The sequence below is a fragment of the Somniosus microcephalus genome, unplaced genomic scaffold, assembly GCF_052327205.1.
Source record: "Somniosus microcephalus isolate GS21.2 unplaced genomic scaffold, FLI_Smic_1.0 unresolved_chr7, whole genome shotgun sequence".
Taxonomy (NCBI): domain Eukaryota; kingdom Metazoa; phylum Chordata; class Chondrichthyes; order Squaliformes; family Somniosidae; genus Somniosus; species Somniosus microcephalus.
This window is the reverse complement of record NW_028225185.1, coordinates 29,936,486-29,949,432: the sequence shown is the minus strand read 5'-3', so window position 1 is coordinate 29,949,432 and position 12,947 is coordinate 29,936,486. Positions and strand designations below refer to the sequence as shown.

Below are 12,947 nucleotides of genomic sequence, written 5' to 3'. Positions count from 1 at the left end.
GGAGAACAACCCCAGCTTCTCCAGTCTCTCCACGTCACTGAAGTCCCTCATCCCTGGTACCATTCCGGTCAATCTCCCCTTAACCTTCTCTGCTCTAAGGAGAACAATCCCAGCTTCTCCAGTCTCTCCACGTCACTGAAGTCCCTCATCCCTGGTACCATTCTGGTCAATCTCCCCTTAACCTTCTCTGCTCCGAGGAGAACAATCCCAGCTTCTCTAGTCTCTCCACATCACTGAAGTCCCTCATCCCTGGTACCATTCTGGTCAATCTCCCCTTAACCTTCTCTGCTCTAAGGAGAACAATCCCAGCTTCTCCAGTCTCTCCACATCACTGAAGTCCCTCATCCCCGGTACCATTCTGGTCAATCTCCCCTTAACCTTCTCTGCTCTAAGGAGAACAATCCCAGCTTCTCCAGTCTCTCCACATCACTGAAGTCCCTCATCCCCTGGTACCATTCTGGTCAATCTCCCCTTAACCTTCTCTGCTCTAAGGAGAACAACCCCAGCTTCTCCAGTCTCTCCACATCACTGAAGTCCCTCATCCCTGGCACCATTCTGGTCAATCTCCCCTTAACCTTCTCTGCTCTAAGGAGAACAATCCCAGCTTCTCCAGTCTCTCCACATCACTGAAGTCCCTCATCCCTGGTAGCATTCTGGTCAATCTCCTCTTAACCTTCTCTGCTCTAAGGAGAACAACCCCAGCTTCTCCAGTCTCTCCACGTTACTGAAGTCCCTCATCCCTGATACCATTCTAGTCAATCTCCCCTTAACCTTCTCTGCTCTAAGGAGAACAATCCCAGCTTCTCCAGTCTCTCCACATCACTGAAGTCCCTCATCCCTGGGACCATTCTGGTCAATCTCCCCTTAGCCTTCTCTGCTCCTAGGAAAACAATCCCAGCTTCTTCAGTCTCTCCACATCACTGAAGTCCCTCATCCCTGGGACCATTCTGGTCAATCTCCCCTTAACCTTCTCTGCTCTAAGGAGAACAATCCCAGCTTCTCCAGTCTCTCCACATCACTGAAGTCCCTCATCCCTGGTGCCATTCTGGTCAATCTCCCCTTAACCTTCTCTGCTCTAAAGAGAACAATCCCAGCTTCTCCAGTCTCTCCACATCACTGAAGTCCCTCATCCCTGGTACCATTCTGGTCAATCTCCCCTTAACCTTCTCTGCTCTGAGGAGAACAATCCCAGCTTCTCCAGTCTCTCCACGTCACTGAAGTCCCTCATCCCCGGTACCATTCTGGTCAATCTCCCCTTAACCTTCTCTGCTCCAAGGTGAACAATCCCAGCTTCTCCAGTCTCTCCACATCACTGAAGTCCCTCATCCCTGGTACCATTCTGGTCAATCTCCCCTTAACCTTCACTGCTCTAAGGAGAACTACCCCAGCTTCTCCAGTCTCTCCACATCACTGAAGTCCCTCATCCCTGGTACCATTCTGGTCAATCTCCCCTTAACCTTCTCTGCTCCTTGGAGAACAATCCCAGCTTCTCCAGTCTCTCCACATCACTGAAGTCCCTCATCCCTGGAACCATTCTGGTCAATCTCCCCTTAACCTTCTCTGCTCTAAGGAGAACAACCCCAGCTTCTCCAGTCTCTCCACATCACTGAAGTCCCTCATCCCTGGTACCATTCTGGTCAATCTCCCCTTAACCTTCTCTGCTCCAAGGAGAACAATCCCAGCTTCTCCAGTCTCTCCACATCACTGAAGTCCCTCATCCCTGGAACCATTCTGTTCAATTTCCCCTTAACCTTCTCTGCTCCAAGGAGAACAATCCCAGCTTCTCCAGTCTCTCCACATCACTGAAGTCCCTCATCCCTGGAACCATTCTGGTCAATCTCCCCTTAACCTTCTCTGCTCCAAGGAGAACCATCCCAGCTTCTCCAGTCTCTCCACATCACTGAAGTACCTCATCCCTGGTACCATTCTGGTCAATCTCCTCTGCACCCTCTCCAAGACCTTGACATCCTTCCTAAAGTGTGGTGTCCAGAATTGGACACAATACACCAGCTGAGGCCCAACCAGTATTTTATAAAGGGTCTTAGCAAAACACCCTGTGCTGTATCATTTCATGATTCTATGAATAGAATTGAAAAGCTGGGAGGTTATGTTTCACATGCATGGTACCTTGGTTAGACTGCACTTGGAGCACTGTGCACAGTTCTGGTCTCCCTATACCTTGGTTGGATCACACTTGGAGCACTGTGCACAGTTCTGGTCTCCATATACCTTGGTTAGACCACACTTGGAGCACTGTGCACAGTTCTGGTCTCCGTATACCTTGGTTAGACCACACTTGGAGCACCGTGCACAGTTCTGGGCTCCATATACCTTGGTTAGACCACACTTGGAGCACTGTGCACAGTTCTGGTCTCCGTATACCTTGGTTAGACCACACTTGGAGCACTGTGCACAGTTCTGGTCTCCATACACCTTGGTTAGACCACACTTGGAGCACCGTGCACAGTTCTGGTCTCAATATACCTTGGTTAGGCCATACTTGGAGCACTGTGCACAGTTCTGGTCTCAATATACCTTGGTTAGACCACACTTGGAGCACTGTGCATAGTTCTGGTCTTTCTATACCTTGGTTAGACCACACTTGGCGCACCGTGCACAGTTCTGGTCTCCATATGCCTCGGTTAGACCACTCTTGGAGCACCGTACACAGTTCTGGTCTCCATATACCTTGGTTAGACCACACTTGGAGCACCGTGCACAGTTCTGGTCTCCATATACCTTGGTTAGACCGCACTTGGCGCGCCGTGCACAGTTCTGGTCTCCATATACCTTGGTTAGACCACACTTGGAGCACTGTGCACAATTCTGGTCGCAGTAGTATAAAAAGGATATAGAGGCACTGGAGATGGTGCAAAAAAGATTCACAAGGATGATACAAGAACTGAGAAGCTATAATTATCAGGAAAGACTGAACAGGCTGGGGCTCCTTTCTCTAGAATAGAGAAGGCTGAGGGGTGACCTGATCGAGGTCTTTAAGATTATGAAGGGGTTTCGATAGGGTAGACGTAGAGAAGATGTCTCCACTTGTGGGGGAGACCAGAACTGGGGGCCATCGATATAAGAGAGTCACTAATAAATCCAATCGGGAATTCAGGAGAAACTTCTTCACCCAGAGAGTGGTGAGAATGTGGAACTCGCTACCACAGGGAGTGGTCGAGGCGAATAGCGTCGATGCATTTAAGGGGAAGCTGGATAAACACACGAGGGAGAAAGGAATAGAAGGAGATGGTGATGGGGTGAGATGAAGAGGGGGCGGGAGGAGGCTCAGGCAGAGAGTTCCAGATTCCAACCACCCTCTGGGTGAAAAAGTTTTTCCTCAAATCCCCTCTAAACCTCCTGCCCCTTACCTTGAAACTATGCCCCCTGGTTATTGACCCCTCTACTAAGGGGAAAAGTTCCTTTCTATCTACCCTATCGATGCCCCTCATAATTTTGTACACCTCAATCAGGTCCCCCCCCTCAGCCTTCTCTGCTCCAAGGAAAACAACCCCAGCCTGTCCAGTCTTTCTTCATAGCTGAAGCGCTCCAGCCCAGGTAACATCCTGGTGAATCTCCTCTGCACCCTCTCCAATGCAATCGTCTTCCAATTGTGGCCGTGGGATCTTTTATATCGACCTGAGAGAGCAGACAGGGGCTTCGGTTTAAAGTCTCATCTGAAAGACGGCCCCACCGACAGGGCGGCGCTCCCTCAGTACTGTCCCTCCGACAGTGTGGCGCTCCCTCAGTACTGCCCCTCCGACAGTGCGGCGCTCCCTCAGTACTGCCCCTCCGACAGTGCGGCGCTCCCTCAGTACCGCCACTCCGACAGTGCGGCGTTCCCTCAGTATCGCCCCTCCAACTGTGCGGCACTTCCTCAGTACTGCCCCTCCGACAGCGCGGCGCTCCCTCAGTACTGCCCCTCCGACAGTGCGGCGCTCCCTCAGTACTCCCCCTCCGACAGCGCGGCGCTCCCTCAGTACCGCCCTTCCGACAGTGTGGCGCTCCCTCAGTACTGCCCCTCCGACAGTGCGGCGCGCCCTCAGTACCGCCCCTCCGACAGTGCGGCGCTCCCTCAGTACCGCCCCTCCGACAGTGCGGCGCTCCGTCAGTACCGCCCTTCCGACAGTGTGGCGCTCCCTCAGTACCAGCCCTCCGACAGCGCGGCGCTCCCTCAGTACCGCCCCTCCGACAGTGTGGCGCTCCCTCAGTATCACCCCTCCGACAGTGCGGCGCTCCCTCAATACCGCCCTCTGACAGTGCGGCCTCTCTCAGTACTGCCCCTCCGACAGTGCAGCACTCCCTCAGTACTGCCCCTCTGACAGTGCGGCGTTCCCTCATTACCGCCCCTCCGACAGTGCGGCGCTCCATCAGTACTGCCCCTCCGACAGTGCGGCGCTCCATCAGTACTGCCCCTCCAACAGTGCGGCCTCTCTCAGTACTGCCCCTCCGACAGTGCGGCACTCCCTCCGTACCGCCCCTCCGACAGTGCGGCGCTCCCTCAGTACAGCCCCTCCCACAGTGCGGCGCTCCCTCAGTACTGCCCCTCCGACAGTGCGGCGCTCCCTCAGTACTGTCCCTCCAACAGTGCGGCGCTCCCTCAGTACTGCCCCTCCGACAGTGCGGCGCTCCCTCAGTATTGCCCCTCCCACAGCGCGGCGCTCCCTCAGTTCTGCCCCTCTGAGAGTGTGGCCTCCCTCAATACTGCCCATCCGACAGTGCGGCGCTCCCTCAATACCGCCCTCTGACAGTGCGGCCTCTCTCAGTACTGCCCCTCCGACAGTGCGGCGCTCCCTCAGTACAGCCCCTCCCACAGTGCGGCGCTCCCTCAGTACTGCCCCTCCGACAGTGCGGCGCTCCCTCAGTACTGTCCCTCCAACAGTGCGGCGCTCCCTCAGTACTGCCCCTCCGACAGTGCGGCGCTCCCTCAGTATTGCCCCTCCCACAGCGCGGCGCTCCCTCAGTTCTGCCCCTCTGAGAGTGTGGCCTCCCTCAATACTGCCCATCCGACAGTGCGGCGCTCCCTCAATACCGCCCTCTGACAGTGCGGCCTCTCTCAGTACTGCCCCTCCGACAGTGCGGCGCTCCATCAGTACTGCCCCTCTGACAGTGCGGCGCTCCCTCAGTACTGCCCCTCCGACATTGCGGCGCTCCCTCAGAACCGCCCCTCTGACAGTGCGGCGCTCCCTCAGTACCGCCCCTCCGACAGTGCGGCGAGTGACCCCCAGATGCTGAGAACAGCCGGGGCTATTCGACTGCGAGGGGCATCGCGACCAAGCTAAGGTGATCCTACAGCCACGCGGGAAGGAGCTGAGGGGTTGGAATTAGGTCGGGAACTTCTCCTCCCACCCTCGCCCACACACCCCACCCCCATCACCGCCCAATACTTGGGCGTTAATACCAATTGCAGTGCCCTCTACCCCCATATATGGCTGGGAATGAACCAGCCGCCTACTGGGTTGGTGCGGCTCAACAATGTGCATTTATATACCGCCTTTAACGTAGTAAAACGTCCCAGGGCATTTCAAAGGAGCGATTATCGAACACAATTCGACACCGAGCCACATAAGGAGATATTAGGGGCAGGTGACCAAAAGCTTGGTCAAAGAGGTCGGTTTTAAGGAGCGTCTTAAAGGAGGAGAGAGAGAGGCGGAGAGGTGTAGGGAGGGAATTCCAGAGCTCAGGGGCCCTGGCGCGGTCGCCAATGGCGGAGTGATGGAAATCGGGGGGAGGCCAGAATTGGAGGAGCGCAGAGATCTGGGAGGGTTTGTGGGGTTTGAGGAGGTTACAGAGATAGGGAGGGTGCGAGGTGGGACGTGGAGGGATTTGAACAGGAGGATGAGAAGAGCTCGATCACGTACGGCGCGGAGCCTCGTTCCCGGAAGGCCGAGAGTCACACGAGAGCGTCTCGCAAGAGCTTGTGGTCAGGAGGAGACTTCCTGTGTCGGCTCGGCTGCGCAGTGAGGAAGTGAGTGGTAGCAGAGCCAAGGGGCGACATTGAAGAGAAACCGGCGACTGTGAAACCATGAACAAAGGTCACGTCCCCTCTAGGCTGCTCTCCGATCATGAGAACCAGGTCCTGTTCGAGCTGCTGGGACGCAAGACGGTGGTGAGTGGGGAGCATCTGTCGCACCCTCCCGTCCCACGAGTGTGGGCGAGGCAGCACCTACCCTCACAGGCACAGGAGGATCTCGGCCTCATTCCCTGATTCAGGGTCAGGGAAGGAGGTGTGGAACCCGTACCCCAGTGAGAGTCAGTGTGTGTGGGACCCGTACCCCAGTGAGAGTCAGTGTCTGTGGAACCCGTACCCCAGTGAGAGTCAGTGTGTGTGGGACCCGTACCCCAGTGAGAGTCAGTGTGTGTGGGACCCGTACCCCAGTGAGAGTCAGTGTCTGTGGAACCCGTACCCCAGTGAGAGTCAGTGTCTGTGGAACCCGTACCCCAGTGAGAGTCAGTGTGTGTGGAACCCGTACCCCAGTGAGAGTCAGTGTCTGTGGAACCCGTACCCCAGTGAGAGTCAGTGTGTGTGGAACCCGTACCCCAGTGAGAGTCAGTGTGTGTGGAACCCGTACCCCAGTGAGAGTCAGTGTCTGTGGGACCCGTACCCCAGTGAGAGTCAGTGTGTGTGGAACCCGTACCCCAGTGAGAGTCAGTGTCTGTGGGACCCGTACCCCAGTGAGAGTCAGTGTCTGTGGAACCCGTACCCCAGTGAGAGTCAGTGTGGGTGGAACCCGTACCCCAGGGAGAGTCAGTGTGTGTGGAACCCGTACCCCAGTGAGAGTCAGTGTGTGTGGAACCCATACCCCAGTGAGAGTCAGTGTGTGTGGAACCCGTACCCCAGTGAGAGTCAGTGTGTGTGGGACCCGTACCCCAGTGAGAGTCAGTGTGTGTGGAACCCGTACCCCAGTGAGAGTCAGTGTGTGTGGAACCCGTACCCCAGTGAGAGTCAGTGTGTGTGGAACCCGTACCCCAGTGAGAGTCAGTGTCTGTGGAACCCGTACCCCAGTGAGAGTCAGTGTGTGTGGGACCCGTACCCCAGTGAGAGTCAGTGTGTGTGGGACCCGTACCCCAGTGAGAGTCAGTGTCTGTGGAACCCGTACCCCAGTGAGAGTCAGTGTCTGTGGGACCCGTACCCCAGTGAGAGTCAGTGTCTGTGGGACCCGTACCCCAGTGAGAGTCAGTGTGTGTGGAACCCGTACCCCAGTGAGAGTCAGTGTGGGTGGAACCCGTACCCCAATGAGAGTCAGTGTGTGTGTAACCCGTACCCCAGTGAGAGTCAGTGTCTGTGGAACCCGTACCCCAGTGAGAGTCAGTGTGTGTGTAACCCGTACCCCAGTGAGAGTCAGTGTGTGTGTAACCCGTACCCCAGTGAGAGTCAGTGTCTGTGGAACCCGTACCCCAGTGAGAGTCAGTGTGTGTGGAACCCGTACCCCAGTGAGAGTCAGTGTGTGTGTAACCCGTACCCCAGTGAGAGTCAGTGTCTGTGGAACCCGTACCCCAGTGAGAGTCAGTGTGTGTGGAACCCGTACCCCAGTGAGAGTCAGTGTGTGTGGAACCCGTACCCCAGTGAGAGTCAGTGTCTGTGGAACCCGTACCCCAGTGAGAGTCAGTGGCCTAGAAATTGGGCTTTGGCTTAGCCAGGGCTTTAGCGCCGGAAATTAGTGCCGGCGCTAAGTCCCCTGCGCGCGCCAAAAATTCAGTGGCGCCGCGCCCAAACGGCTGCCGGCGCTACTGAAGGGTCTTAGCGCCTGGAAAAGGGCGCTAACTGCCGTTTCGCGCCGCAATTCCGGCGCTGCGGCACCCGATGCGGTGCGGCAGGCTGGGGAAGTGCAGGCCTCCTCCTTCCGTTAAGGAGGAGCTGCCTGCACCCGGCCGCGGCCCGCGCAAATCTGCTTAAAATTGAGCCCGGCACCTCGGACAAGTGCCAGGCTTGCATCTGTTCCGGGGGGGCGGGGAGGGGGGAGAAGTCCGGGGAGGGAGCTGCGGGCAGGCGGCCGGCGGGAAAGCGGCCGGCCGCCGCGGGGCCTTTAATGCGCCGGCGCTAACTGCAGTAAGGCACCTCTGACAAAACGCTGGTTGCGGCTGCCACGGGCGAGGCGGCCGCAACTCAATTTTGGAGTTCGGGCGGGTTACCACGGCAACCGGGACGCTGCGCACACCGATGACGTCATCGGTGCCGGCGCAGCGCTACCGGAGCAACGCCGATTTAGGGCCCCAGGGAATTTCACTACTGGCCATAACTCCGGCGCAAGGCCCTCTAGCGCCTCAAATGAGGCGCTAAGGCTACTGAATTTTCAGCCGAGTGTGTGTGGAACCCGCACCCCAGTGAGAGTCAGTGTGTGTGGAACCCGTACCCCAGTGAGAATCAGTGTGTGTGGGACCTGCACCCCAGTGAGAGTCAGTGTGTGTGGAACCCGTACCCCAGTGAGAGTCAGTGTGTGTGGAACCCGTACCCCAGTGAGAGTCAGTGTGTGTGGAACCCGTACCCCAGTGAGAGTCAGTGTCTGTGGAACCCGTACCCCAGTGAGAGTCAGTGTGTGTGGGACTCGTACCCCAGTGAGAGTCAGTGTGTGTGGAACCCGTACCCCAGTGAGAGTCAGTGTCTGTGGAACCCGTACCCCAGTGAGAGTCAGTGTGTGTGGAACCCGTATCCCAGTGAGAATCAGTGTGTGTGGGACCTGCACCCCAGTGAGAGTCAGTGTGTGTGGAACCCGTACCCCAGTGAGAGTCAGTGTGTGTGGAACCCGTACCCCAGTGAGAGTCAGTGTCTGTGGAACCCGTACCCCAGTGAGAGTCAGTGTGTGTGGGACCCGTACCCCAGTGAGAGTCAGTGTGTGTGGAACCCGTACCCCAGTGAGAGTCAGTGTCTGTGGAACCTGTACCCCAGTGAGAGTCAGTGTCTGTGGAACCCGTACCCCAGTGAGAGTCAGTGTGTGTGGGACCCGTACCCCAGTGAGAGTCAGTGTGTGTGGGACCCGTACCCCAGTGAGAGTCAGTGTCTGTGGAACCCGTACCCCAGTGAGAGTCAGTGTCTGTGGAACCCGTACCCCAGTGAGAGTCAGTGTGTGTGGGACCCGTACCCCAGTGAGAGTCAGTGTCTGTGGAACCCGTACCCCAGTGAGAGTCAGTGTGTGTGGGACCCGTACCCCAGTGAGAGTCAGTGTCTGTGGAACCCGTACCCCAGTGAGAGTCAGTGTCTGTGGAACCCGTACCCCAGTGAGAGTCAGTGTGTGTGGGACCCGTACCCCAGTGAGAGTCAGTGTGTGTGGGACCCGTACCCCAGTGAGAGTCAGTGTCTGTGGAACCCGTACCCCAGTGAGAGTCAGTGTCTGTGGAACCCGTACCCCAGTGAGAGTCAGTGTCTGTGGGACCCATACCCCAGTGAGAGTCAGTGTGTGTGGAACCCGTACCCCAGTGAGAGTCAGTGTGTGTGGGACCCGTACCCCAGTGAGAGTCAGTGTCTGTGGGACCCGTACCCCAGCGAGAGGCAGTGTCTGTGGGACCCGTACCCCAGTGAGAGTCAGTGTCTGTGGGACCCGTACCCAAGTGAGAGTCAGTGTCTGTGGGACCCGTACCCCAGTGAGAGTCAGTGTCTGTGGGACCCGTACCCCAGTGAGAGTCAGTGTCTGTGGGACCCGTACCCCGGTGAGAGTCAGTGTCTGTGTAACCAGTACCCCAGTGAGAGTCAGTGTCTGTGGAACCTGTACCCCAGTGAGAGTCAAACACTCCCACGGCAGGTACAGCACAGGTTATATACAGAGTAAATCTCCCTCTACGCTGTCCCCATCAAACACTCCCAGGGCAGGTACAGCATGGGTTAGATACAGAGTAAAGCTCCCTCTACGCTGTCTCATCAAACACTCCCAGGGCAGGTACAGCACGGGTTAGATACAGGGTAAAGCTCCCTCTACACTGTCCCATCAAACACTCCCAGGGCAGGTACATCACGGGTTAGATACAGAGTGAAGCTGCCTCTACACTGTCCCATCAAACACTCCCAGGGCAGGTGCAGCACGGGTTAGATACAGAGTAAAGCTCCCTCTACACTGTCCCCATCAAACACTCCCAGGGCAGGTACAGCACGGGTTAGATACAGAGTAAAGCTCCCTCTACACTGTCCCCATCAAACACTCCCAGGGCAGGTACAGCACGGGTTAGATACAGAGTAAAGCTCCCTCTACACTGTCCCATCAAACACTCCCGGGACAGGTACAGCACGGGTTAGATACAGAGTAAAGCTCCCTCTACACTGTCCCCATCATACACTCCCAGGGCAGGTACAGCACGGGTTAGATACAGGGTAAAGCTCCCTCTACGCTGTCTCATCAAACACTCCCAGGGCAGGTACAGCACGGGTTAGATACAGAGTAAAGCTCCCTCTACACTGTCCCATCAAACACTCCCGGGACAGGTACAGCACGGGTTAGATACAGAGTAAAGCTCCCTCTACACTGTCCCATCAAACACTCCCAGGGCAGGTACAGCACAGGTTAGATACAGAGTAAAGCTCCCTCTACACTGTCCCATCAAACACTCCCAGGGCAGGTACAGCACGGGTTAGATACAGAGTAAAGCTCCCTCTACACTGTCCCATCAAACACTCCCAGGGCAGGTACAGCACAGGTTAGATACAGAGTAAAGCTCCCTCTACACTGTCCCATCAAACACTCCCAGGGCAGGTATAATGAGTTACTGAGCAGGAAATGCTTTGTCTCTTGCAGCCATTGCTTGTTCTGCTACTGGTGACAGCTCTCCTATTTCGAGCTGTTTCCTGTTTTTACAGAGCTGTGAATCAGCCGGGGCGCGAGCGAACCACTTCCTGTCCCCCTCGCTGTGTCTCCAGTCTGGGCCACCGAGGTCGCAAGTCAATCGCCTCGCCTCATTTCTCCTTGGCCTCCCCTCAGCTGCCTGGCATCCTGGGCCGTGCTCTGGCCTTTTCATGGGGCAAGTCAGTCGGCTATTCGACCGCAGTGGTCGTCGCAGCCGTGTCTGATCCTGTTCCCCCGCGTTGCCTAGATGGGGCGAGGATGCTCTTGTGGGATGCCTCACTTGACAGCACTCTCGCCTCTGAGTCAGAAGGTCGTGTGGGTTCGAGTCCCACTTCAGAGACTCGAGCCCCATAATCCAGGCCGACACTCCCAGGAACCAGTCTGGTGAACCTTCGCTGCACTCCCTCTGTGGCAAGTATATCCTTCCTTAGGTAAGGAGACCAAAACTGTCCACAATACTCCAGGTGTGGTCTCACCAGGGCCCTGTATAATTGCAGTAAGACATCTTTACTCTTATACTCAAATCCTCTTGTAATAAAGACCAACGTACCATTAGCTTTCCGAATTGCTTGCTGTACCTGCATGTTAACTTTCAGTGATTCGTGTACAAGGACACCCAGGTCACTCTGAACATCAATGATTCACTCCCGCCTGGTACTGTACGGCCCGTGTGTGTGTTTCAGTGTCAGCTCCTGTATACGTACAGCACACACTGCGGGTAAAAGGGAACGATTCACTCCCGCCTGGGACTGTACGGCCCGTGTGTGTGTCTCAGTGTCGGCTCCTGTACATGTTCAGCACACACAGCAGGTAAAAGGGAATGATTCACTCCCGTCTGGGACTGTACGGCCAGTGTGTGTGTCTCAGTGTCAGCTCCTGTACGTGTACAGTACACACAGCAGGTAAAAGGGAACGATTCACTCCCGTCTGGGACTGTACGGCCAGTGTGTGTGTCTCAGTGTCGGCTCCTGTACATGTTCAGCACACACAGCAGGTAAAAGGGAACGATTCACTCCCGTCTGCGTGTGTGCCCCTGTAGTGCGCAGGTTACAACACGCGATCGCGGGTGACGGTCACGCCGCGCCCACGCGCTCTCGCCCGCCCTCGCTCTCTTCACCTTTGCTCTCTCCGCAGACCCTGTCCTCGACGGTGGTGCAGGTCTACCTGGCCCTGCCCGGCAGCAGCAACTACTGGACCAAGCGCTACTCTGGCGTGGCCTGCTTCGTGAAGGACAATCCCATGAGATCCTACTTAATCCGGGTCTACAGCCTCAAGGTGGGTTTCCTCCCGGAATTTCGCTTGGCGCCGCGCGGCCGTCTCAATACTCCGCGCCTGCGTACTGAAATGCCCGGAGGATTTCGTTACTACGGTAGTTTTGTCACAAGGAGATTTCGTTCTAAAGGATCTCGTTACACCGGTCAGATTATTACGTAGAATTGCGCAGAACGTACGGCACAGAAAGAGGCCATTCGGCCTCTCTGCTCCGTGCCGGTGTTTCTGCCCCACACGAGCCTCCTCCTGCCCCCTCTTCATCTCACCCCATCACCATATCCTTCTATTCCTTTCTCCCGCATGTGTTTATCCAGCTTCCCCTTAAATACATCGACGCTATTCGCCTTGACCACTCCCTGTGGTAGCGAGTTCCACATTCTCACCACTCTCTGGGGGAAGAAGTTTCTCCTGAATTCCCGATTGGATTTATTAGTGACTCTCTTATATTGACGGCCCCTAGTTCTGGTCTCCCCCACAAGTGGAAACTTCTCTACGTCTACCCCATCGAAACCCCTTCATAATCTTAAAGACCTCTATCAGGTCACCCCTCGGCCTTCACTTTTCTAGAGAAAGGACCCCCAGCCTGTTCAGCCTTTCCTGATAGGTGTAACTTCGCAGTTCTGGTATCATCCTTGTAAATCTTATTTGCACCTTTTCCAGTGCCTCTATATCCTCGTATGGAGACCAGAACTGTGCACAGTGCTCCAAGTGTGGTCTAACCCAGGTATATGGAACCAGAACTCAGCACGGTGCTCCAAGTGTGGTCTAACCAAGGTATATGGAGACCAGAACTGTGCACAGTGCTCCAAGTGTGGTCTAACCAGGGTATATGGAGACCAGAACTGTGCACAGTGCTCCAAGTGTGGTCTAACCAAGGCATATGGAGACCAGAACTGTGCACAGTGCTCC

General features: G+C 56.1%; 1 protein-coding gene across 2 annotated transcripts in view; it reads left to right on the top strand.

The window, feature by feature from the left end:
* The first annotated feature begins 5,934 nt into the window (after positions 1 to 5,934).
* wasb (WASP actin nucleation promoting factor b) overlaps positions 5,935 to 12,947 on the top strand; it is a 48,871-nt gene continuing 41,858 nt past the window's right edge. The window contains exons 1-2 of one of the 2 annotated variants that reach the window (XM_085978861.1): positions 5,935 to 6,106; positions 11,901 to 12,041. In XM_085978861.1, coding sequence (XP_085834987.1) covers positions 6,023 to 6,106; positions 11,901 to 12,041 — 225 coding nt within the window. In that variant the 5' untranslated portion in view covers positions 5,935 to 6,022. The remainder of the gene's footprint in view (positions 6,107 to 11,900; positions 12,042 to 12,947) is intronic. The other variant, XM_085978860.1, reaches the window with a different exon arrangement.